The 22,049-nt window shown below is 48.6% G+C and overlaps 1 protein-coding gene across 2 annotated transcripts in view; it reads left to right on the top strand.

Moving 5' to 3' along the window:
- arid1b (AT rich interactive domain 1B (SWI1-like)) overlaps window positions 1-22,049 on the top strand; it is a 124,550-nt gene that overhangs the window by 23,057 nt on the left and 79,444 nt on the right. For both annotated transcript variants that reach the window (XM_057058278.1, XM_057058279.1), the window contains exons 3-4: window positions 8,665-8,811; window positions 19,315-19,419. In XM_057058278.1, the coding sequence (XP_056914258.1) occupies window positions 8,665-8,811; window positions 19,315-19,419 (252 nt within the window). The remainder of the gene's footprint in view (window positions 1-8,664; window positions 8,812-19,314; window positions 19,420-22,049) is intronic.

Raw genomic sequence — 22,049 nt, 5'->3', positions numbered from 1 at the left:
GCCTCTTCCCACCTGTTCTTGCCGAGCGCAGTCGCGTCCGGGCACGCCAATGTGCGCCGGCACATTGGTGTCATTAATCCAGCCTCAGAAGGCAAATGTAGGCATTGATCTCTCTGTTGACATCTCGGAGGGGGAGAGAAAGAAGAGAACGGTTCCCTGTAGCTGGAACAGGCGTCATTAGAGTTGGTGGCGCCTCCATCTGTAGAGTTTGACTGTGTCATGAAAGGGTGAGGAGACGGAGGGCGCGTGGATGAGTGATTCAGGATGACAGACAACAGCCGAGTAGGCTTGTTTTTGGAGGGAAAAAGCATCATAGTGGGTTTTTTTGGTTTTTGATTTGCTCCCGTCTAATATTTGATGTAACCGATTCTGTCACTCTTTTTAGTTTCTACACACTATCTTCATTATTTCCCATCCTTTGTCGTTCAGTGACAACAAGATGGATTGATGAAAAAGGCTTCATCTGTTTACCGATCGTCCTCATCCATGTAGCTTTTCTCATTTCCTTTTTGGTCACGTTAAACACATTGGCGAAAGCAGCTGAAAGCTTAAAGAAATGCCTTTTTCAGATGGGAACCCATTTAAACTGTATATTCACTATGAGAAAATCTATTAAATACTTACTCATCTTAATTAATTACTTATCGTATGTGTGCAGTAATACAGAAAAATTCAGCTTCTCCATGAATACAAAACGCTGCTAAAAGTCCTTCCCCATCCCTACATCATCTTGTGGTCTATTGACATCAGGGGGATGGGTAATTTATGACATTGATTGAGACTAGGCAGGGGGTTCCTCTCTAGCAGGGAGACCGAGGGCCACTTGGAAGCACTTAGGGGGCCCCAAGTGCTGGGGTTGTCTCCGGGGTTAATGTAGCCAATGGTGCCGGCTCTGACGGATGGTCACAAAGCTCCAATAAATCAGACCCACTGCCAGGAAAGATGGTGAAAGAGGAGGGGGGTAGCAGTACAGAGGGGACCACTCCAGCCCCCTTGTACCCCTCCCTGTTTTAAAGGCACTTGAAACTATTAAAGGTGCACAGCTCAGCCAGATGCGCACCGCTGTGGCGCGCACATTTCTCTCACAACCCCCAGCTAAGGAGAGGCTGGGCATTCTCACCAAACAATTAAGAAATATCCTCTCTGTGTAGTGGGGCTGATTCCTTCAAGGTTCCTCGCTGGCTGCAAAATAGATGAAGTTTCAGGATCGATTAATTAGCAGGCTAGCCCACGCACGTCAATGACTCTAATAGCCCGCTCTCATTTGTGACTTTTATTACCCCCGCTGCTGTGGAAAGGCCCTCAGCCAATGGGAGGCCCAAGAGATGATGCTGCATGACCATTAACTGGAAAAGGGGGAGGAAGCTCCTCCCCTCTCGCAGGAAAACAGCTGAAGTGATGCCGTCACATTGTGCACAGTGCATGTTGCCTCAAACAGGAAGTGAGGCAGGATGGGATGTGTACACTCTGATTCCCAGATAGAAACTTTAGTTGGATCCACGTGATTTGGCGTTCAATTCCGAACCCTGTCAGGCCTTTGCGTTAGTTCTGCGAGGCTCCATCCGTCTTGCCCAGACGGGTGAAGTGACGTTTGAGTTTTAACGTCATTTCCTTTTGAACGTGGGCAACGTCACAAACGGCGTGTTTGTAAAGGAGCCAGGCGGGGCGCCGCGTGTCTGCGACGCTCTATATGAGCCTACTGACAAGATAAAAGAGCAAAGAGATTAAAGCGGTACAGAGAGTGCCGGTAGGAGAGGGTAGAGAAAGGGAAGCTGAACGTCTTTGACGAGTTACGAGGGGATTAGTCGCCGCTCTAATTGGCTCACCGAGAATTCATCTGACTTTCCTTCAGATTAGGGATAGATTCCTCACGCGGGTCAGGTCCTGTGGCTCCTCTGCATCAGCAGAGCGTCGGAGCGAAGAGACACGACATCCCATCAACTTTTGAAAACAGATCAGAGAGGCTGGCGGGAGGACGATACAGTATCACCTGGACTCAACTCCCCGGCTCTCAGATGATCAGATCAGTGACAGAGGGTGGGACGGAGATGGTGGAGAGTCTGTAGTCAGATCCAAATTTAAATTGACTCTCATTCTACAAAACGAAAGCATTATGTGATAATAAAGAATGAAAATTTAAATCACTGCAGCCGAAATTGTCCAAACTGAAGCGTTGCATAGACGTTCCGCTACAGGGAAATGGCAGAAAAAAGGTTGAAATTGGCCAAATCCTCCCAATTTTGTTCCTATAACTCACCGGAAATCAAAGGTAACCTTGCTGACAGGACTGCACAGCTAAAATAGCCAAAGGGATAAAGTCAGGAAATGTTGTGTCTTTGATTCATTCTGCAGTTGCTGCAGCCTCACTCGTTTATCTGCACCGTTTCCCTCTCTTGTTCCTGCTCCGAGGGCGGCTGAATCAGTATTATTATGAGTAACTTTGGCTTCCAATGCTGTCAGGTCGCTTCAAATGTGGAGAACGGTGAACGTTCACTCCTGAGCTTTTTGCCGCGAATGGCGAGAAGGGAAAAGTTTCCTTCAAAAGTCGGAAGCGCCGCAGACGACACAGTCCCCGTTCACCTGCGTCACCACCATCAAACGCCGCGGAGGCGCAGAAGCTGGCGAGCTCGCCGTTGCTAATTTCAACCGCTAATGACCAACGAGCGTGTTTCATCTGGCACCCCCTCGAGCTCAGATCATATTGACACAACTCCACATGCTGGAACCTGTAACCACAGCGACCGGTGAAAAACGAGCCCCAGTCAGCCGAAAGACGTTCACGCTAAACCGCGATGGCTACACACTCCACTGGGTGTAATCTAAGTAGTTATTTCCATATATTTCTGGTTCGACCGGCTATTAATCAGCTCCATTTCCAAGAAAAACATAGAAATGTTCCATGTATGGAAACAGTTCAATATTCTCAAACTTCCAGCGAATCCCATTTGTTTTATTTTCCTCCCTCTTCCCCTTTCTCTTCTGTCTTTTCTTGGCCACAGATTGAGGTCAGAAGTTTAGTAGGGGAAAACATTTGGAGCTGGTGGCACAGGGCCCAGAGGCTATCACAGAGGGGAAAAAAAGAGAAGGAAAAGAAAGAAATAAATGGCTGTTCACACACACATTACAGAAGGCATTAACCTGCCCCGCTCTGCTTCTCCCAACGTCTCCATTACGGCTCCGCCTGGAACAACACCGGCGCTGCTGGTCGCGGCCAGCCGGCAATTGATTCGAGAGAAAAGTGAGAGTGGGAGGGAGGGAAAACCCGGAGAGAGACGGGACAGAGCGCAGCGTTTGGAAGCTTTCCGGAACGTGGAAAAACATGCTTCAAACCTTCCAGTCTGCTCCCGTTACTGTGGGATGTCGGCGTCATCACCGGCCCGACATCTTTTTTTGTCAGCATCCTTAATTTGGAATATTAGATGAGTATTTTAGATGAATATGAGATGAGTATTTTCTTCAGTCTGGTTCTGAACCCCCCCCCCCCCCCCCCCCATCCTTTCAAGGGCAGTTCATGTCAGGGGGAGTCCTGATATGTGAGGTGATCAAAGCGGGGGACAGAAAGAAAGCGGCGTCACCTTGGGCGTGAGAGGCGCGAGGACACCGAAGAGCGCGACGGCGCGTCTGGGCCATTACGTGTATTCATCACCAGCCCTCCGTCCCTTCGTCCCAACGCCTCCTCTTACATTAAGCGTCTCGCCCCGGCCTGCGACGCACACGCCAAAAGGCGTCTTTCCCGCCTCGGAGAGTCGTGCGGTGATCTTATCGCCACGGTAGCTGAAGGAGCTGATTTGTTTTGTTGCTGATTGTAATGATAACCTCTCGCCAGCTCCACTCACACGTGCGAGAGCTAACACGCTGCTTTAGATCGCAACTTCCTATGCTGCGAAAACATCACAAGCAGGTGATTACTGTCAGTAACACTGCATCTTTTCTTTTTTTTTATGCTTTTAGACATTTCGACAAGCAACTAAATTCCAAAGATTTTTATTTTTGTTGTTGGGTGTTTGTTGGCTGCACGCTTGATGGACAGCTATGCTCTAACGTGGAATTATCTTTATATTAAAGATGCAATCAAAGGGGGAGATTGCCTAGAAATGCCTGAAACGCTGGATAGAATACATTATACAACAGAGGAAAAAGGAAAATAGAGCTATTTGTTGGAGTTTTTTAATACAAAATACTGGAGGACAACAGGCAGACTCCACCGAGAAAGGCCTCAACTGGGATGGAACCCACAACCTTCCCGCCACGAGGCTGTGCTGACTGAAGCGGTTGGGGATAATTAGGTACCTGAAAGATGGAAACCATTCTGCATCGGCGTAAATTCCCTCTAAGTGACTGCTGAGCACAACGCGACCTTTTGGTTTGACTTCTTTTCACGTCTGGCTTGTGATTCAATCGTTGCTTTATTATCCAGGTGACTTGAGGGGCAAAAGGAAAGACGCCGGTCAGCCGCTCAGGATTGTAGTTGGATCAGGTTGCCACGGGCGCAGGAACTCGTTTTTTACTGCAGCATCAACGCGGCGTTCCGGCGCCACTCTGTCGGGTGAAGAGACGCGCGAGTAGATCTGAAATACTCAGATTAGCGTCAATCTTCATTCTCCTGGTGCCAGGTTTGACCTTCGCCAGATCCTTTTGGTTGCTGTCCTGCGATTGGCTGATCACATGCACTGTTGTAAACAAACATTGTGTTGTTGCCATGCGCGCTCTATAGAGTGTGCACAGTCCTTTTAAGTGTAATTGTGTCATTCTGACAGAAGGCAGCTAAAACTGGTGCATCTTGCCCCGGCTCATTATGGATAATCGATGGGCTGACTGTCACCTGGCGTTCCTGTGGGATTCGCAGCATTACCCAGGTGTCTTTGCACCTCCTGCCTCCTCCTCAAGCTCCACACGTCTACTTCCTGTCCCCACATACAGTATGGTCCGACGTGTTGCTGTGTTCCGTCTGCAACACCTCTCCTTTCCTGCTCCGTTCTCTGTAATTTTGGTGATTAACCGTTCACCGCCGCTCATTTGCGGGGAAGCGACTGCCGTGGCGTGACAGCGCGCTAACGGCGCGGCGCTCTCGTTCGCCTGTCACACCTTGCAGCGGCGTGTTAAGGTTGACATGGGTGGTGGCGCCGCTCAGCGCTCTGGTTGGCTGAGCCCATCTGTCGCTCAAAGCGGCGACCTGTGCTCCCGGTCCTCAGCCGGCTGTAACGGCACCTGACAGCAGTTTAAAAAAAAAAAAAAGATCCGTCTGTTGGTCTTTGGCCCAATTGAATTACAAGCGGCGCCGTGTTCGGCTTTTTAACGGCTGATTTGAGTCACACGCCGGCACAGCGCTGCCACAGATGTGCGCTAACATCGCTATTTCACCCCTCCGCTCCCCGAAACGAGATGATATTGTCCGCCGCTTCATATGATCCTCATTTCGATAGACCTTTGATCGAGTTCCGTTTAGATTTAGTGTCTTAATATGCCGCCGAGGCTTTTGTTTTCATCGCGCCGTTTCTGCGCTTGCCGTGAATTATTTGCTTCGCGGGACGTCTCTTCTGCATCGCTCTCCTCTGCGGCGCCTCACATCTGTTGTCATTTCATTACAGGCATTTATTTGACACCACGCTAAGGTGCTCCGGAAAAATCGCTCCACTGTTGTCGCACACCTGCGTGGAGGGAAGCTGGCAGAGAATGGTCATATTTACCACATCCTGCAGTTATTAGTTAGTGTTGTTAGTTGTGTTATTGCATAAGGGACACCGAAGCCTGATGCTATTACCGGTTGGAGGGGCTGGTTGGAGCGGGCCGGTGTGTGCTCAGTGAGTACAGTGCGTTCATTCAGTTGCCCCCAGCGATCAAACAGAAGCTGCATTTGAATGACTTTTTCCCTCCTCTCAAAGCCGCTGTGACAGGTTGCTACTTGTTAGACCTGACGCTGCCTGCCGCCTTCGCACTGTTTTGACTGACTGGCAGCGTTTCTCTTTCTTTTTTCATTTGTCTTCCCGTCCGTCTCTTCCGCTTGCTTACCTTATTGCCTGCTGACCCACTTCTACGTCTGTCGGATTGCTCCGCTTGAACGTAGCGGAAATGTACATTCTCGAAAGGAGCCCGAACGTCAAGCGCTTGGCTGCCGGAGGGCTGTTTTGTGTTGCTGCATTTTCTAAGAGAATTGCAACTTCTGTCCATTATAACTTACAGCTTTATTTCTGGTTTTATGGTGAAGGGCCAGTATAGGAGGCAGCCTTAACTTAAAATGACCTATTGATTTACCCTAAGACTGGTCAGGGATCAATAATCAAGTGATAATCAGACGCGAATGTTTATTGAAAACAGTAGTGATATCGTTCCTGCTAACATGCTGCATCATGTTTTTAAGGAAAAAAGCTAATTGTGTCATGCTAGCCAGCTAGTTCTGGGAGCCACAGGCTTTCTTCGACTTTGATAGAACAGCAGAAAGAACGCTGGCACCTTCTCTCTTGCTAGTTCCAGCATGTCAGCTGTATGATCAGCAGCACGACCTGGCAGCCGAAGAGACAACAGAAGTTCTAGTTTATCACAGACCCGTCTCTGTTCGAAGCAGAACCCTGAACTTTGTAGCGCACTCTGCTTCTCTCCGCCTGCTTCTCTCCGTCCACACCTTTGTCCATCCGTCACTGTCTGCCCGTATCTGTCTGCCTGTCACTGCGTTTGTCTAAGAAAAGAATCCACCCACGGTTGTCTGGCTTCGATCTGCAGGCTAATCTCTTTCCATCCTACTACCGTGTGTTCCAGTGGGTACCCTCTGTGTTACACCGGCCTGGAACTGCTGATTACTGGACACAGCCGCTGCTGGTCTCTATGTGTACGTGAAGGACTATATGTCTGTTTTTTTTCTTATTTTCAGTCTACAAGTTGAATTCCCGGGAATGCAGCAGGGATGTTTGAATGTGTGTCTCCCCTCGGCCGACAGTAATGAAACCAGTGGCGCTGTTGGCATGAACGGGGCCATGCTATTAACCTCCCCGCCAGCCGGGCCCGTCTCACCCCGCCTGTCTGTCTCGTCGGCCTAATGACACACTCGCCCTCTCTCTCACAGCCCTGTCCTGCCTAATCAGATTCCCATTGAAGGGAAAAAGTATATTCTGCATTGTCCAATCATCTCTATTCAGACAGTCAAAAAGCTGATGCCGCCGCCGAGAGGAGACTTTTTTTCACACTCCCACTCAAAGAAGCCACTCTTCAAAACCGTTTCAGATGTATTAATCTCCTCTTGCCCTCTGCAGCCGGATCACCTTCCGCTCTGTTTTACGCCAGCCTTTATTTCCAGCTAGGCTTTCATAAGTGGGTTCCCTCACTCATAACGTTCACTGTAAAACTCCAGGAGGATGGCAGCGCGGCGCTGGAATCTTTATGGCTCCCGATATAAATCACAGAGACGCAGAGCGAGAGTGTTTTAGGAAGGAAGATTTGAAACAGAGGCCCGAATGTAATTTTGTTTGTCTGACAGGGGGGGTTTGTTATTTGTCAGCTTGTATTTTTACATGATGTTCGAGAAAAAAAAAGTTTATTATATTAGTCTTACTAAAAAATGGCTTGGAAATGCATAAATCACGTTATTAAATGGCAGACTCAACTGTCTGTGGACAGTCGGATCCAAAAAGGCTCTTTAGCTGCCTGGTCCACATCGAATTAAACACAGCAGAAGAAGAAGATGCTGGATAAGACAACAAGAGGAAGGAAAGTCCACAGCCGACTTGTTTATGCTGCGCTAGGTAACACGAGCGCTAACACGCTACCGTTTAAATTCTAGCCGGCTCGTTTCTTGACAGGGCCGCCAGAAAACATGCTGCCAGGAGAACCACGATCACACGATCAATAAATTGATTTCCTTCCTGTGCTTATGCATTGATTCAACTACAGTATTCCTCTAAATGTCCCGGTGGAGCTATAACCATAACTCAACGTAAGCGTGCACATAAACACGGCTGTGAGGAACACAAACGCCACATGACGGAGGTAAAATCTGTCATATCAATCTGCACGCGGCGGTTATAAAATGTTATTTAATAGCCCGCTCTTGGCACGCGTGACGCGCGCGTGTGTGAGAAGGAGAGATTCCCAGCTTCCACTGGAAACCCTGAGGAGCGACGGAACACCTGGTGCCGTCTGTAGTCATAACAAACAACACGGAGGGATTTGGGCTGTGTTTGTATTGCTGCCAGCCTGTTACACTTGTTCCCCGTCCGCCTTCTCATCTCACAGCAGCACCAGTTATATGCTCTTTTTTGAGCCGCACTTCCTGGAATGGCCCTGGCTCGTCCACACTCGTCCTCAGACTGTGAGGGCGCAGCGGTGATATCCAGCTCGCCTTATTCTCTTTGTGTTGGGAGATCCAGATGATGGAGGTGATGCCTTTGAGGCCGCATCGTGCTTACTCACGCGGGCCCAGAGCTCACGCCCAGCGAGCTCGTCACTGTGACCGTGTGTCGTGTCTGCGTCCTTCTTCGCTTCGCTGGTGCTGTTTTTACGTCGGCCTCCCGCCGAGCACGTCAGAACGAAAACCTACATCCTTTAGGAACCTGCGAGTAAAGCTGACATCATGTTTGCTCCGTTCATTTAAAGGCTTATTCACATACGCAACGCTGTCGTGGAATTATGTGTCGGGATGGTTTGTCCCACTTAATCCGGTTGGTCTTTTCCCAGGTGGCGCCTTACGGCCAGCAGGGGATGGGAGGTTACAGCCAGCAGACGGGCCAGCAGGGACCGCCTACGTACTTCAGCCCTCCGCAGCAGACCCCTCAAGGCCCGGCCCAGAGCCCCTACCTGCAGCCCCGCCCGCCGCCACAGCAGGTACGAGCGAACGCAGGCTGGTCACCAGTCAGCTTCCTGACCAGCAGACGGCTCAACAGCTCCTTTGTTGTCCTAAGTCAGGTGGTAAACACCAGCGCTGCCTGCAGATCCAGGAATTATTTTTAAAAAGTCCTTATTTTTACCCGTTTGATGGCAGCTTGTGACAGCTCTGTTTTGTCGGCGCCCGGTCCTTGAAAAACGGTCGAGTGGTTTTCCTCGACTGTCAAGCGTTTTATTATGTTTTTCATTGAGTTGTGAATAAATACATCAGTTCCACCAGATACATGACACACATCAAACATAACTCAGAGAATAAAATCGGAAATATCAGCAGGAAAGGGATTTCATCCAAATCCTTTTTCATGGGTCGTATTTTAATATTTTAGCGGTACCGGGATTGGAGAGATCATCTTAAGGGATAAGATGAGTATGTGTGTGTGTGTGTGTGTGTGTGTGTGTGTGTGTGTGTGTGTGTGTGTGTGTGTGTGTGAAGCGTACGGCTCATATTATTCTCCTGCATTATTTATGTGAGATATTTTAGAGAGATCTGAGTCGCTGTGTTTCTCTATGTTGTGTCCTGTTACACACACACACACACACACATTTTACAAAAGGATATTTGGACATAAAGCACTCTCACAAATTGGAAAGTGATAGCACCGAAACATTATCTGCGCACACAAACACATTTGCGTGAATCAATGCTTCAACATTTATGGATTTCAGCTCGATCTGCCAAGTTTCCTCACGGCGCTCATGTTTTTTTCCGTTGGAAGCCTCGGCATCGCGCAGTTGTTTTTGAGCGGAGCGAAGGCTACCCATGTGTTTCCCATCCACTCTCCAGCCGGGGAGATCTGTTAGCCTGCGTGGAGTATCTGGCTCGCGGCCCTGCCCTGGATCTGGACAGAACAGAGCGCGAGTGGGAAGAGAACGGGAAGACGGGGAGGCAACCGTCGGACACGGCAGGGTGGAAAAGTACAGTCGGAAGCAGAAAACAAGGAGAAAGTAGAGTGGAACTGGGAAAGGCGTTGTGTAAGGCTCACATCGGGGCCTGCTTTATTCCAACATTAGACCGTAGCCAAGTTTGTTTTTCATGGCGCGGCGGCGCCACGTGTGGACGTCTGATGTCACTGAATTAAAATGCTGTTGCGTAGCTCCGATACTGACGCAGACATTTGACATCGTTCACACCATATCAGGGCTGCAACCCGTTATCTCTAAGTCCTTCCATCAGTCTTTTATCCTTTGCTTTTTAAACGTCACAAAATAGTGAGCAAAAATGTAAACAGCTGCTACTAGCGTAGCTAACCAGTCCGATATTTCTTCATCATTAATGGCGACGCGGCGTGGGCCAGCTGCAACCCTCAAATCCTGACACGGTAATGCTTTAATGGTAAATCATCCCTACAAACGCACCCACAACAGGTCAGAGCACCAGAGGACAGCAGCCTCTTCTAGCACCATCCCCCCCCCCCCCCCCGAGAGGCCGGCGCCGCAGGCAGGCGTACTTAGCATCTGTAGCGGTTGTCATTTGGCAACGGCACTTTTGGGCTCGGTCCAAGCGGTTTAAACTCCAATTTAACGTCGTACAGTTAACAGCCGAGAATATTGAGCTCAACAAGACAGTCTTGCTAAAAAGGGTTCGTGGGCACAAAAGCAGCCTGTCAGAATTGGAGTTTTGCTTTTTTGGCTTTTTCAGTGTGATTGAAGGTTCCAGCCGGCGTTGCTCTTGTCTTGCACTTAGTGCCGCATTTGCTCTCCTTTCCTCTCTTAAACATGATAGCTCGCGCGTTCGTATCGCTGGGTGGATGGATCCCAGACGCCTCGCACGCCCAGGTGATCCCGATGGGGCCGTCTGATTGGCTTCAGCCCCGTCTCACCTGTGCTGAAGTGTGTGGTGGCGGTTGTCATGCCGACCGCTGTAGCCACCGAGGAGCTCGTTTCACACTTGCCGCGCAAGTTCACGCTCCAATCAGCACACGCTTGTTAACCGAGCGGCACGAGCAGCCGAATGCATCACATCCCGCATCCTGCTGTCTTTCACTTTCATCTGGAAGCCCTATAGGTTCCACGTACGCCGCGTTTCATGTTCCAGCAAAGCAGCAGGCATCGAACCAATTTCTCCCGGTTCCTGTCTGCTCACAATGAAATACATAAATGACTCCCCTATTTCCATCCCCTAATAAGCTTCCAGCTCCCATACATTCACTTTATGTTTCTGCATTTATTTGTTCCTTGTGGGAAATGAGCTTTAACAAGGAGGCCGGTCATGATTGAGGGAGGAGAGTTAAAGGACGATCTCCCAACCAGCAGAGCCGTAGCTGGACTTGGACATCGTGGATGTAGGAATGATGTGTAAATGGACATTAAAAGTCCAGAGGGACAGGCTCATAGGCGTCTTTTAGGGAGACGTTGGTCTTTTCCGTGGTTTTTATTTTGTTTAAGCATTTTTCTTCAACAGGTTGTGGTTAAAATCAGGCTGATTTTAAACTGCAAAGGAATGAAACTGCAAGTCACTGCTGCAGTGCTGCTTTGCTGTTTAGACCTGGAAGTTTTAGTGAGTGTGTGTGTGTGTGTGTGTGTGTGTGTGTGTGTGTGTGTGTGTGTTAGTCATCAGTGTGTGCCATAGCAATTCCGAGCTGTGAAAAGGTCAAACGCTGACCTTTGCCTCTGATTCGGGGCTGAAACGAGACATGATGCGATCCGCAGAGAGCGGCTTACGTGCGCGCCAGCACGCGCGAGCACCGTCTCACGGCCGATTAGGATGTCACAGAGGCTTCGACCCCCGTTTTTTGACCTTGCATTAGTCTGAGAAAGCCAAGCTGGAAAGTTCTTTATTCTGTTCTTCCGGCATTCTCGGCAGTTCCTTCCCACTACTCCACTCCCATTAACCCCAGCCGGAGGACATCCTCCAGCTGATGGAACCATTCCAGCTGTCTCTGACACACAAGTTGCTCTGCAGCTGACCACTATTAGCTGGTTTTGTAACAAATCGAAGCAGGAACGCCGTCTTTCTTTTAGACTGTTGCACTGCTGTGACCTCATCTGATTGCAGGGAGCAGCGCCGGCTAAAAAGACTTCCAAGACTCGGAGGAAATATATAAATAAGTGCGATGCGTAATTTTCCCATCAGTGAAGAAAAAGGGTTTGAAAAACATCAGGGTCTGTTGGTGCGCTTGCTCCTTCGGAACAGATCTTTTTTAATGGATGATGTTGATGGTGAATACCAAATCTCAAAACCAAATACTAAAAACAACAAGAGCGCTTTAATTTTATGGCTTTGGAGAATTTATTTCAATGGCATAAAGTCTTTTCTTTATTGGGGGTGTAAATTGGAGGAGAGGCCTCGTGCTGTCGCACCATCATTTTGATTCATGCTTAGAGAGCAGTAACGTGGACCGTGCGGAGCGTCTACATGTTAGCGCTGGTATGAGATGGAAGTCATTCCTTGTGACATTTATTCCACTCTGTAAAACTCCCCTATCTGTTCTCCTGTGTGAAACCGATCCCACCAGTCATTTCCTCTATTGGCCTGAACTATTTCCTCTTCCTGTTTGAGAGGAGGCTCAGGGGATCGGCCCCTGTTGATGAGGAACCCTCAGACTGCCTTTACACATCCCACATGAAATCCAGCTTGCTTTATTGGTTCAGGGTTTCCTCAGCGAAGCTCCTGAGCTGCTCATCGACGTGTTTTAGCCACAGAAATTCGTTTTTGAAAGCCATGCAGGGAAAAAATTGGACCTGAAGTTTTCAAATCATGATGAAAATCTGTCAGCAGACAGTTAGCAAGTATTCTTTATTATTCTGGTCTGTCCCTATTTGGACAGTTCTTCATAGCAGTTGGGATAGTTTGATTCAATTCAAGGATTCAATTTCCCTACGGGGATGAATAAAGTACATCTTGAATTTGTTAATTGCAGGTTGGTGCAGTTGTTGCACTGTTGCCCCATAACAACGAGGTTTGGATTGGTTCAGCCCTTCCTTGGGGTTTCCTCCCACACTCCAAAGATCCACTGGAGATTGTAAATCACCCCTTTTTGAATGGCCCTTGTCTGCATCGGACCCCGAACTTGCTCCCAGTACCACAGACCTCACCCACATAAAACAACAGCGTGGCGGAGCGGCGGTTAGCAAAGAGGATTCGGAGTCTTTCTAGGTGGAGTTTGCAGGTTGTGCGGATGAAGGTTGTCTTCTCTCACAATCCCAAAATATGCACATGAGCTTGATTGGGGACTCAAAATTGCCCCTAGGAGTGTGTGTGTGTGTGTGTGTGTGTGTGTGGTGTGTGTGTGTGTGTGTGTGTGTGTGATTGACTGGCAACCTCCTGCTCAGTGACTGCTGGTATAGGCTGCAACACCTCTGTGACCCTAATTAGGAATAAGTGGTGGTTAAGAGAGGATGGATGGATGGATGGATGGATGGATGGATGGATGGATGGATGGAGGGACATTGTAATTATTTTAGGCCTTGGGTCGTTTACCTTTCATTGCTAGCAGTGTGTCATTTCCTCTGTCAACCCCCACCTGACTCCGACAGTAGGCCCTTTCCCCCCGCCCCCGCTTTTAATCACACCAGGTTAATTAAAAGGCCATCGGTCCTTTCTTTGGCCTTGCAGCCGTGCCCCCCCCAAGTACACACACACACACACACACACACACACACACACACAAAATTGTGGCCTGTCACAAGGTTGAGGGACGATGGGGGGACAAGGAGAAATAAAAAAATTATGTTAAGCAGGGGTGCGGGTGCCCCCTCACACACTCATGGGGGTGGTGTGCATGTGCGCGGGTGCCCAAAGTTCAATGTCATTAATTGGTCACTATTTGAATATTCAGTGAAAGAGTAAGAGAATAAGTGAAGAACTCTGTTAATTAACAGGATAATAAAAGTGCTGCTGGCTGGAAAAGGGAGGGAGGGTGGGATGGACGGAGGACAGGCTGTGGAAATGGAGGGCATATGGTGGGAGAAAGATGAGGGGAGAGAGAGAGAGAGGGAGAGAGAGGGAGAGGGAGGGAGAGAGGGGCTGGGTGCGTGGTGATAAGAGGAGAGAGAACCCGTCCGTGGGTAAAGGTCTGGCAGCGGTAATTTGCGGAGAGCCGCGTTAATTGTCATAACCTTTTAAATGGCAGAGTTTATCAGAGTCCTCTAAATGTCCCTGTGTATCGCCACGGCAACCCAGGGCCTGCTGCACCCTGATTGGCCACAGCTGAGGAACACTTAAGCTTGATGAGTTTTCTGGCAAAAACTTGGTGATAAAATTATAATATGCACTGTACAGTGTGTGTGTGTGTGTGTGTGTGTGTGTGTGTGTGTGTGTGTGTAAATGGTATATATGTTGGTTTGAACACTTGATCCACGTTAGTGTGCTTTTTACCTCCACATTGACTGACACTCACTAATTGCTCGACTAAAATCCGCCACGGTTCTGTTTTTTTTTTCTTCCCCTTTCGTTTTTTTGATTTATGTTTGTTTTTCAACAGCCGAGCCGCAATTCAAATGCAAATGAACAAGAAGGAGAGAGGTGTTTTTGGAACAGTTAGGACAATCATAATGGCTCCGGAAAAAAAAGAAAAAAAAAAGGGGGTCGGTAGTTAGCAGCACAGCACCCTGGGGGCCTCATTTAGCTGCCATTTGTTAGGAAATGCCGCTACATTTGTTCCTGGATACAGACTTCACAGACGGAAAGAAAGAGACAACAGCAGAAGAAGAAAAAAACAAATGCCACAGTCGCCAACACGCCGCTATTGTTCCTCAGCGCTTTAGCGAAAAGTCATGTGGGTGTACACCAGTTTGCGCCGATGTCCTCTTTAACCGGGAGCCAAAGCGGCGGAGAATGAATGGGCGGATGGAGGTGGCGTTGACATGCAAACAACGTGTGAAGTGGAGATGCTACAAAGGCCAGGCTGCTATTTGATTAGTCTGTGCGCAGAAAGAAAAAAAAAAGCCAGCTAACGTTGCTAGCTGCTGCTGCCACCACTGTCCTCTAATGAAAGGCCACCGCACATACAGCCAGTTTGTCCATATGTATGTTTTTACACAAGTAAGCTAGGACGCCTTCGCTGCTGCGCATGCAAAACCTACGTGTGTGTGTGTTTGTTTGCATGCACGTCTTATTTCACCGCTCTGCTCTGCTCTTGTAGTCACTTTTGCTAAAGGTCAGGGGGGGTTGCTGCGATAGAATCCATTCTGAAAGCACTAGAACAGGTTTCACAACAAATGAGCCCATTAAATAGGCGTGACACCCACACACACACACACACACACACACACTTATACAGAGAGCACACTCAAAGAGGCACAAACGCAGATTTCCTTGATTTTCCAGTATTGGCATTCACACGCACACACACACATTCGCCCACAGGAGGCATTTACATTGTAATGGTCACCTTTGCTGTGATGGTAATAACAGGTTGTACCTGGGATAAATGCCCATCATTTACATAGATTCTAACCAACATGCTCTTTAAAAGGCAGCAGCTAGAGACACGGCAGGGCCGCTCAATCATAGTTCCAGCCTTACCTAGTGTGATATATATTTAGAACACACACACAGTGAGCAGAAAGTGTGTTAATATTCTGAAAGTGTCAGGAAGCAAAGTTACCAATCGGATTAGCGTCCATTTGTCACATGTTCCAGGTCATGATGTAGCTCAGTGTGTCTGTCCGTTGTTGCTGTCATAGAGCTCCACATTGGTGAATACGCCTACGCGGGTGTGTGTTTAGGTGTGGATGCCCCCCCCCCCACCCCTCCCCGCCGGGAGATGGGTCGTGAGTGTTACAGGACGTAGCATCCGCACGTGAGCGATGTGGCCGACCCTTCAATCACAGTGTGTTTATCCTGTCATTCCGTCCTTGGGCTAATGTATGAGGGGTGGTGTCCATGATGTGTGTGGTTAGATAGTAATGGGGGGTGGGGTCTCTCTCTCTCTCCCCCCTAAAGACTCCCAATTAAGCTTAATTTTTAATGAATATTAATGGCATTAGTGTCAGATTTAAGGGCGATGTGCATCTGCCAAGGTGCTGGAGAAAAAGAAGTGGGGGTTGACTAATTCATTTGGTAATCAGGAGGAGAATGGCTGGAGACAGGGTGACGTGGGGGGGGGGTGGCTTTGATGAAGAGGAAAAGGGTGGGGAGAGGCACGAAGACGAGGCCGCGGCAGGAAAGAGGAAGCGTGATTGATTAAACGGAAGAGAGAGGGGATGGAGTGTGTGAGAGGACAGACGAGGAAGTGGAGCGATGCGACACTGGGGGGGGGCAGATGAGGCTGGAGTGCAGGTTTAAATGAGATGAAGCAAAGAAAGAACTTGATTGATATGTGCAGACGCGCGCTGGGTTTCCTCAAAGGTGACCAAGAAAGACGCTCTCAGCAGGGGGGAGCGGAGGTTCATTCCTGCCCCGTTGGGTGGCGTCAACATGTGCTCGTGGGCTGTCGCCCCCCATCCGGGTTTTGTTTGTCACGGCAATCCAACTCATACTCATCCCCCCCCCCTCAAAGGCGGCGTGAAAACCCAACACAAACACCGGGTGGAGAAGGAACCAACATCTGGGATCGCTCGTGTCCGAGCTTCTGTTGGACCCAGAGTTCTGTGACCTCTATTGTTCAATAGCGCAACCTGACCTCTGACCTCTTCCTTAAAAGGACGGGAATTCCTCCTCAGGGATTAATAAAAGCGACGCGCTGCCACAACGCCCCAAAAGCAATTAAATGACACAAGAACGCACACGCGTTCCAAACAATGGCGGGCGCGTGACAGCTTGGGAATATTTCCCTGGTTCTGACTGACTCCACATTAACGCGGCGCTGCGATATTGATTTACGTCCGCACAAAGCCTCTTCGGCACTATATATTACACCACATTCAGCAGTCATCTATTCAATCAAATCTAATATTACACTGCCTTTCCACACAGCTGTCTAATAGCATTTAACTCACAGTTTGATTCCCGCGTTCCCTCATGTACATCAAACACTTGCCTTCAATATCCTTCATTCCTGTCTACACTGCCGGGATGAAGTCTTTTCAAAAGCACGCGGGATGAACGAGCGCGCCTGTATGTGTGTGTGTTTGTGTGTGTGTGTGTGTGAAGACGGGATTAGTTGTGGCCTAAGGCTTAAGGTATGGTGTGGAGTGTATTTTAGAAGCTTCTAAATTAGCTAGGAAATGGGATTTTGAGACAATGGACTGGAAAAAAAAACCCTCAAATGAAAGAAGCTCTCTCCTTGGCTTGTTCGCTCCCTTTCATACATTTTCTTTTTCTGTTTTTTTGCCACTCCTCCCTCACCCTCCTCTCTTTTCTCCCTTTCTATCACTTTTGCATGTCGTGCCCCCCCCAGCTGCTTCTCTCACCCTCCCCATCCAGACTTCAGTTGACACTGATGATGTAAGAACATGAGTGTAAACACTAGTATGAGGCTAACCTCACTTTGACCCACTTAAATCGGGATTCCCTAGAGTACACACACGCACGCAAACACACACGCGCGCACACTCACACCCGCACGCTACACTCTCATATGCCTGAGTAAATATTGGAGTTTGGTCAGCAGTCACTCTTATTTCACCATGTGACCGACTACCTCTCCATGTGTGACTGGAAGCATGCACGTACGTGCGCGCTCACCATCAGTAAAGGAGCACGTCTCCTCTTACACAGACCTTTTTTTTTTGACATAAGTGTAGGGGAGAATTTGCATCTAAAGAGGGAGAGTATATCCGGAACATTCATATTAGCATGCTAATGCGCCTGTGCCACTCTGCATTCACTTTGTGCGCTCTGCCACGTTCACGTCGTCCCTCTGTGAATTTCCCATCCTGCGTCGACGCTTTGTGACGCCGGGATTTGTCGTACAGATGCTCGCATTTGTGGACCTCTCCAATTCCAGGTCCACTTTTATTCCCCTAGAGGAGGAAATGAAATGGAAATATATGTAAGAGGAGATGCGCAGCCAAGCACGTTTGCCTATAGAACAGCAATTTTTAGGGAACCTTCCATCTCTCTTTATGTACATTTACACTTTGTGCCAAAGCTTAATAATGAATTGCGTCTTTCGCACGAGATCAGCGGCTGGTAATGTGTATAAATATGCATTTTCTCCTGCCTGATGTCTCGGAGTTGATGATGCTGCAGTGTCATGGAAACAAGGCTTACCATGTAATAAATGCCAGTTAAATGACTCGCACCCCGGCTCCCATTGATTAACAAGCACGACACACTTGCAATCTTCTATTCTTCACGTGTCACCGTGCAACCGTGAAAGATGACGAGGAGGGTTTTTCAGCGCGGCTGCAGCCATCTTCTTATCTCCATCGCCATTAACGACGGAGCCAAGCAGCTACCAATTATCAGTGCAGTCAACAAGATCCTGATGATGCATCACTGACATTGCAACAGTCCTGTCCCGCGATGGATCGATAATAAAGGCAGCCTGTGCCGTGGACCGAAACCCTCTCACAGCGTTTGCTCAAAGGCGCCGGCGCAGACACGTCTGAGCTCAATCAAACGCTGCAGCGTGCTCAAGGACCTTGTTAAACCAGCCTTTAAGTGTAGTGTCATTACATTTAATGGACGTATTTTAGTCTTTACCTACTGTTTGCTAAACAGCTAAAGGCCGGGCTTATTGGATGCACATTTCCTGCCCATTAAAGGCTCCAATAATAGATCAGTTTCACCTTTTATATTTCTAGCTGCAAGGCTAATATTCCGCTGTAAACTTTTATCTCCCTGTTGACAGGAGGATCGGCTGCCAACCACAGTCTGCTCACACAACAGATTAGAGATCAAACTGTGGGGGACAAAAATGGGTTTTCGATAGCGGGAATCGGAACGCGGCTGTAAGCGCAGCCGCACGGCGCCTCATCTGCGCTCTGTATGTCGCGTGTGATCCTCCCGCCGATCAGTTATCGCTAATCCTTCCACTCAGAGCTCTTTAACAAGTTGCTATTGTGTCGCCAACGCTTAACACGGCGGAGGAACGACCTCCGTGGCGAATGAAAGGAAGAGAGAGAGGGAAGGATGGAGAGATAGAGGGAGAGGGAGAGGGCTACACCTCTGACAATGGGGAGAAAATTGGTTTACACTAGATAGGCTTGTGATTACAGAGGGAAGGAAAATGACTCAGATTAAACAATAGGACCGAGTGTGTGTGTGTGTGTGTGTGTGTGTGTGTGCCGGAGTGTATTTATGCATTCATGTGTGTGTTTCAGGGATTAGTGGGCGGTTAGGCTGGGATTTGGTTGAAATGAGTTGGTGAGTGCAGCATTCTGCTGGGTGTGGGCTCGGATGTCTGCGCATCCTGTATGGCGTCACACGTGGATGTCGTTCACGTGTGCGTGAGTGTGCACGCTCATCGATTACCGACACGCTGGGACATTTGTCTTAACAGACGCGTGTTGCAGCCAGAACCGGCTTATAAAGACACAAATGCTATAGTTCTGTCATATTTATTCGGTTTTTAAATCATATTAATATATTGTGATGTTTCTTGTCTCGTCTAGGAGGCCCAGCAGGACGCGTACACTGCCCGGGGTCATGGCCCAGGGAATTCTGGGAAGGCCAACGTCGAGGACGGTGTCTCCCACGACCGCCCCTCCAGTTTGCCAGTGAGTGACCTCAACTACCTCCACACCTGCCTCTCTGTTGTCCCCGTGGGGCATCATGGGACGGTGTATTTCACCGCCCATTTAAGACGTATATGTGTCGGCGGTTTGACCGGCCAAAGTCCGCACGCACCAACCGTCATCGTGCTCTCACACCTCTCTCCGACCACTGAGTGGAGGATCCGGGCTGACGGATAAAGGTGTGGGCTACCACGAGTTCCTTTTGTTAATTTTTGTCCAAACAAATCAATTTTGCCTCTCCGTCGCCGCTTCCCTCGCAGCTCCTCTGCACTTTTAAGAATAGAATAAATAGACATTTGCAAATGGAGGCAAACTGCTGGAGGTGCGCGCGGTTTAATTTACCAGATATTTTGGAAAAGCCTCGGGAGTGTGTGGAGAAAACTGCAAGAGAAGCTAAATTAAGTGTAAGAAGTCTAATTAAGCCGTTATATTTTCCATAAACTGATACGTTTAAAGTCTGCGGCGAGTGGCCGCGCCGCGGTCCTTGAATGCACGCCGGCGCTCGCGTCTGATTTATCTGTCAGTCCCCCATACACCCATCTCTTCCTCTGTTTTTCCTCCCTCCATAACATTCTAGCAGTATGTCATCTGCTTTATCTCGGCATTTCTGCTTTTTCTCTTACATTTTCATTCTCCCACACGCTTTTCCCCCTCCTCCCTTATCCTCTCTGTCAGTCTTTCTCTCTAAAGTAGGATCATAAAAGCCCCCCCCCCCCTTGCCTAAATGAAAAATGGCCTTGATGCATTAGTATGTGAATGCAGAGAGCAAGGCGAAAGGCGCGGCGCCTTTGCACGGCCCTTCTGTCTGAAGCGGCGCCGCTATCGCCCCGCTTCCCTCGCCACTTTAATCCCTGCATTTTACCCCTTGGGTCCTCTGCGTGTTTTCATATCCCATCCAAAACACGTGGCTGTGCCGAGATCCTAATCAGCGCCGGGTTTTGATGAGCGGGAGAAACACACAGAGAGGGTGAGATGGATAGATAGAAGGGAGGGAGGGAAAAAAAGAGGAAAGGACAGAGAAATTACACTGCATTTGCCAGGCTCCTTCAGCAAGCTGTCACAGCAGAGATGTAACCGCCCCCCCCCACCACCTTCTCTTTTTTTCCACTCTCTCGCCAGTGTTTGATGTCAGATCTAAAGCTGCTGTCATCTTTTTTTTCCTCCCTCTTTCTCTCTGTCAGGAGGGAGGGAGCACGGGTCGGCAGAGTGTCATGTTGTTTTGGGATGAGTCTGCTGTGTGATGTGGCGGCATTTTTGAAGGCAGACCAAAGGGAAAAAGCGCTTATCACAAATTCAAGTCATAGTGTCCTGCGGCTTTTTTTAAATGTAATGTTTTGCAGATACTGTTTTGCTTTTCTTTTTCTCTCTTCCATATCAGTCTGAATTAAAAATTGAGGACGTAAGTTGGGGACACAAGCTAGTCGATAGCATTGTTTCTGCTATCCATCCCATTTCTATGCAGTGATTTGGTGTCTGTCGGTATGTCAAGATTTTTTCACCTTAGTATTAAATGAATTTCCACTGAATAGGTGAGACTTCAACCTTCAGCTTTATTGTTTGTCATCTACGGAGATCAAAAACCTCATCTCCTGATCCACCACCTCCCTTTTTTCAGGGTATTATTTTAAACTTTTGTGCTAGTTACAGTCTGATTCTAACAATTCTAAAGAGTTTGAACTGTATTCTCAGGCTCTTTAGATCGGTTCTGATCTTGCTCAGCCTGTTCTGGTTCCACCCAACAGTGCTGTCAGCAGCCACTGCAAAGATCCTCTAACGAGAAGATGAACCACTCAGTGGTGAAACTCTAACGAGTGAAATTAGCAGCTCTGCAGTTGGGTCACTGCGGAAATGGATGAAGTGAACCTCATAGTTCTTGTGTGTGTGAAGGTGTACTTTTGTTACTGGCCAAAAAAGAAATGTCACACAGAGAAGAGGCAGAAAAAAGAGTGATTCGTTTTTGACAATGATGTTAATTTCCTCCTGACGGGTGCAGTTCTTAGAAAGGTGAAAGTCATGTCGGTTCCTTGATGCTGACTTTTTTGGACAGCCCCCCAGGGAAAGTACATGATCCCATGTGCAGCAAATCCCTGTGACCTCTGTATGACCTTGCACTTTTAGCACAGTAATGTTTCTGACAGTTTAAAAAAAAAACAGTGGATGTAATTACTCAAGACATGAAGCTGCATGTCAGCAAAGCTACTTCCCACAGTTGGAGGTGTGAAGACGCACAAATTACCTGACAGTCCCAATTATCGGGACAGGCTCATTTCCAACATGCAGCACCTGCATGTTGAAAGTGCCCAGAGAGTCAAAACCATTTCTTAAACAAAGGTTATTTTGTTATTTGGGCCATCTAGCGTAACATTTAGGAGTAAGAGCTCTGCTTTCCCCCTCTCTTTAAGTGCTCTCCATCTTCATCTGTCCGGGCCAGTTCTCCCAGTGCCACGGTGAGCTGGGGAGTGAGGGCTTTCTTTCCAGCAACTGTGCATGTTCCCTGCTCTCTAGTGCTCAGTTGACAGGCTGCCAAACTGCCTCGCAGCCCCTCATCCTCTGGGACAGTGGAGAGGATGGCCAGCCACGTGGAAAGACAGAGAGGATGCTGGGGTAGACTG

The sequence above is a fragment of the Takifugu flavidus genome, chromosome 16, assembly GCF_003711565.1.
Source record: "Takifugu flavidus isolate HTHZ2018 chromosome 16, ASM371156v2, whole genome shotgun sequence".
In the NCBI taxonomy this organism is placed as follows: domain Eukaryota; kingdom Metazoa; phylum Chordata; class Actinopteri; order Tetraodontiformes; family Tetraodontidae; genus Takifugu; species Takifugu flavidus.
The sequence above is the reverse complement of the archived record's forward strand: the minus strand, read 5'-3'. Positions and strand labels throughout refer to the sequence as shown.